At 36.3% G+C, this 3,839-nt stretch overlaps 1 protein-coding gene across 1 annotated transcript in view; it reads left to right on the forward strand.

Moving 5' to 3' along the window:
• Positions 1 to 480: 480 nt before the first annotated feature.
• Positions 481 to 3,839, forward strand: part of nek11 (NIMA-related kinase 11) — a 24,830-nt gene continuing 21,471 nt past the window's right edge. Inside the window, exons 1-2 of the mRNA XM_083530466.1 lie at positions 481 to 525; positions 1,015 to 1,214. Coding sequence (XP_083386592.1) covers positions 1,033 to 1,214 — 182 coding nt within the window. The 5' untranslated portion in view covers positions 481 to 525; positions 1,015 to 1,032. The remainder of the gene's footprint in view (positions 526 to 1,014; positions 1,215 to 3,839) is intronic.

A 3,839-nucleotide genomic window follows, 5' to 3' on the forward strand; every position in this document is an offset into this window, starting at 1 on the left:
ACATATTTTTATATTACCTATTTTACATATTTACCTATTGTATGGAGTAGAATAAATATATACATGTCCATCTATGGTCTTACAGTAGATCTATATGAAAGTTAATGCATTTATTAATATTATAAATATTATGAATATTTTAAATCTAAATTAATGCCTTACTGCCTATGTTTGTGGATACTGCTGAAAGCTGTACATTTACCATTGGGATGAATAAAGTTATCTATCTATCTATCTATCTATCTATCTATCTATCTATCTATCTATCTATCTATCTATCTATCTATCTATCTATCTATCTATCTATCTATCTATCTAAATAAATAAATAAATAAATAAATAAACAGCTGTTAAAACCTAAAATCCACTACATTCACTACTTATTGTTTATTCTGTGAAACTGTCCAATCAGCGATACCGACAGAAAAAAGTTATTGGCTATAAAAGCGAAACAAACCCCGCCCCTTTAAGTGTTCCCATGCCAACGAGACCAACACACGGAACAGGAAGACGCTTAAATGCGAGGTAAATCTAATAAGAGGTTCAAAATAACCTCATATTAACTTCTGATTATTACCGGGAAATGTTTTATTACACGCACTGAAGCGGATTAAACTTACAAACAAGATTCATTTACAATATAACATTCAGTTTATTCTACTAGATTTTATTTACATGCAGTTACTTTTTATAGTGTACTTTTTTTTACATTAGTATATAAACTTGCTTCATTAAATCTCTAAAACAGATCCTGATCATCAGTTCAGAAGATGGGATCAGTGTCCTCCGGAAAAGATTCGACTGGAAAAGATGTTGTCGTTGTTGTTGTTGTTGTTGTTGTTGTTGTTGTTGTTGCTGTTGTTGTTGTTGCTGTTGTGCTCTAATATTAGTATGACACGTGATGAGGTCGGATGTCTTTCAAAACGAAGCAAAAACCAAAAAAGGATTGGACCAAATTCACTCTTCTGTTAATCAAGTCCACTACCTAGGTTCACTTTTGCCCTTTGACCCTAGGTGTAGCTCTAAAACACCATGCCTAAATTCCGTGAACTGGAAGCTAAGTCTTCTCATCTTTCTCATCATCCTTCTCATCCTCATCCTCATCCTTCATCTCTGCTGGCCAACAGATACATGATACAGCAGCGACTGGGCAGAGGAAGTTTCGGCACTGTGTATCTCATAGAAGACACAAAATCCACAACCACAGACAAACTGTGAGTGTTTTCTGTATTCTGCCTAAAACGTGCACGTTTTCAAATTGAAGCTTTAATTACGTAATTATGGGGTTTATTTGTGGTTTGTGGGTAAAATTAGAGAATCAAATTATGTATTTTGTTTATAAAAACATACACACGTTGTAACAGCCATAAGGCAAATAGTATATATGAGCAGCCATACATATAATTGATATAAATCCTACAGACTAAACGGCAGTAAAAGTATTAAGCTTTTTATGTGAATACATTTTAATCGCTTTCTAAAAAGAAATATGTAGCGATTCTGATTCAGCCGCTAGATGGCAGTGTTGCACTTTAGCGCACTTTTAAATATACAAATACGACGTGAATTCTATTCAATTCCTTTTTTTTTTTTTTATATATAAATTTAAAATGAGTGAATATACACTGTTTGCTTACCCAGAAACGTTTATGTGGTCATTTATTGTAGAAAAAAATCACATTATGTTTCTCTATAGGTTTCTGTAGAATTCATGTACAGTGTTGAATGTAGTTTTATCGATTTCAGTTTGATAGAAAAGTGTAAATATCCATAACTAGATTCATATTTGGTGGCTGGTGAGATATTTGATATTTTTATAAAAAAAAAAAAAGAAAAAACGACGTACACACTGAGCTCTGATGTGATCAATCTACTGAGAAACATCAATCCATTCTTCAATTTTCTGTACTAAACGAAACGCCTCGTTATGACAAGATCTCCATCTCGAAGAATTAGTCACTGATATGAACTTCCCAGAGAATAAATGCACCTTAAATCAGCAGATCTTCAGCTGGGAGATGATTAAACAGGTCACAGCCTCATTACAGAAATCTTCTGTTGTGTGTTTTTTATTCATCATACATATTTAAGCTTCACACTGACCCATATACTGTACATTACTGTTCCAAATGTACAGAAAAAAAGAGCAAATTAAAGAGGAAACGTTCTGTACACACACGCCTGTATTTTTATCCTGAAGCTTCCTGTAGTGCTCCAGTGGACAGGAGGGAGTCGGGGTTATGTAAAGCAGCTCATGACAGCCAGGAAAAAAGGAGAAAAAAGGAGACTAATAGGAGGAGACTAACATCAAAATGTTCAAGGGATTTTCTGCTTGTTAACCCAAACCCAGTGTCAGACCTGTCACTAAAGATTTAACCCTCTTTCTTTCTTTCTTTCTTTCTTTCTTTCTTTCTTTCTTTCTTTCTTTCTTTCTTTCTTTCTTTCTTTCTTTCTTTCTTTCTTTCATACACTATTGATACCTGAAGAAAAGAATACATAGCCCACTCCTTGGTTTCTAAATGATATGTGAGCATTTAATCCAATAAAATATGTCACATGGACTAAAGCTTTGGGACTCCAGACTTTTCCAACCATATGTGGAGCTTCACAAAGTTAGAGGCACGCAATTGTTTCGGACGTCTCTGGGTGCTGTAGCCTGGAATTTTCACTTTAATTTAACTTTAACATTTGAACTAGGAGACCCAAACCTGTTCCAGCATGACAGTTCTCCTGTGCAAAATATGTGCCCGCTGCATGAAGATCTGCTTAACATGGGTTAGAGTGGAAGATCTCCTGCTACAGAGCTCGAGTCCTATTAAACACCTTTGGGATTAATGTGGACACTGACTGCACCCCAGGAACCTCCTCACCTTCTCACCTACATCAGTACCTGACTTTACTAACACCCCTGTAGTACCCTTGCACTCTCCAAAACAAAATCTAGTAAAACATCTTCCCAGATGATTGGAGCTTATTATAAGTGCAAATCTTCACAAAATGTGGAATGGAATGTTACATATGGTACTGCGTTAAATTCCTCTTATACCATGGTTAATGATCAAATTTTTTGCAGAAATGCCATGTTGTGACTTTCTCACATCTCCTGCTTCTATTTTTCTCTTATTCCACTGTCCTAAAGATTTTAAAGCTCTGACACTGGAGACTCCTTCCATAAATGTTTAAATACACAAGCGCATTATTATAGACCTCTGACTTGCAGTAAAGACTGCTGTCCAAGGTGCTGTTCTTCAAAATGAATATACACCTTATACAACACCTTCATCGGGTGTGGTTTTATTGTGTGTGTGTGTGTGTGTGTGTGTGTGTGTGTGTGTGTGTGTGAGAGAGAGAGAGAGAGCGCGAGAGAGAGAGAGAGAGAGAGAGAGAGAGAGAGAGAGAGAGAAATGTCATGCAGAGAAGCTGAAGCGTTTCAGTGGTCATGAGATCTATCACATCCATCTCACTCAATCATCACCTACTTCACATCTTTCTCTCTCTCTCTCTCTCTCTCTCTCTCTCTCTCTCTCTCTCTCTCTCTCTCTCTCTCTCTCAAATCACCACTTCTTTACTTAGTAGCCTTCTAGCTTTTCTTTTTTTTACCTCCTTCATGATCCCTCATCTCTCTGTTGTTTTGTTACCAGCTCACACACGCCATTCTGTTCCTTCTCCAGCCTTTCTCTCTTCAGTTTTTTTCACCTTTCACCCTGTTTTTATCTTCTGTATTTATTCACTTTTTATTCTCTCTTTTTGTAGTGAACCATCCTGTAGTGAAGCGCTCCATGCTACATCACTCTGCATCAATCAGAGTGCCATTGTTTTGTCTCTCGCTGTCTGAGTTC

Source organism: Silurus aristotelis, assembly GCF_946808225.1.
Source record: "Silurus aristotelis genome assembly, chromosome: 25".
Lineage (NCBI taxonomy): Eukaryota > Metazoa > Chordata > Actinopteri > Siluriformes > Siluridae > Silurus > Silurus aristotelis.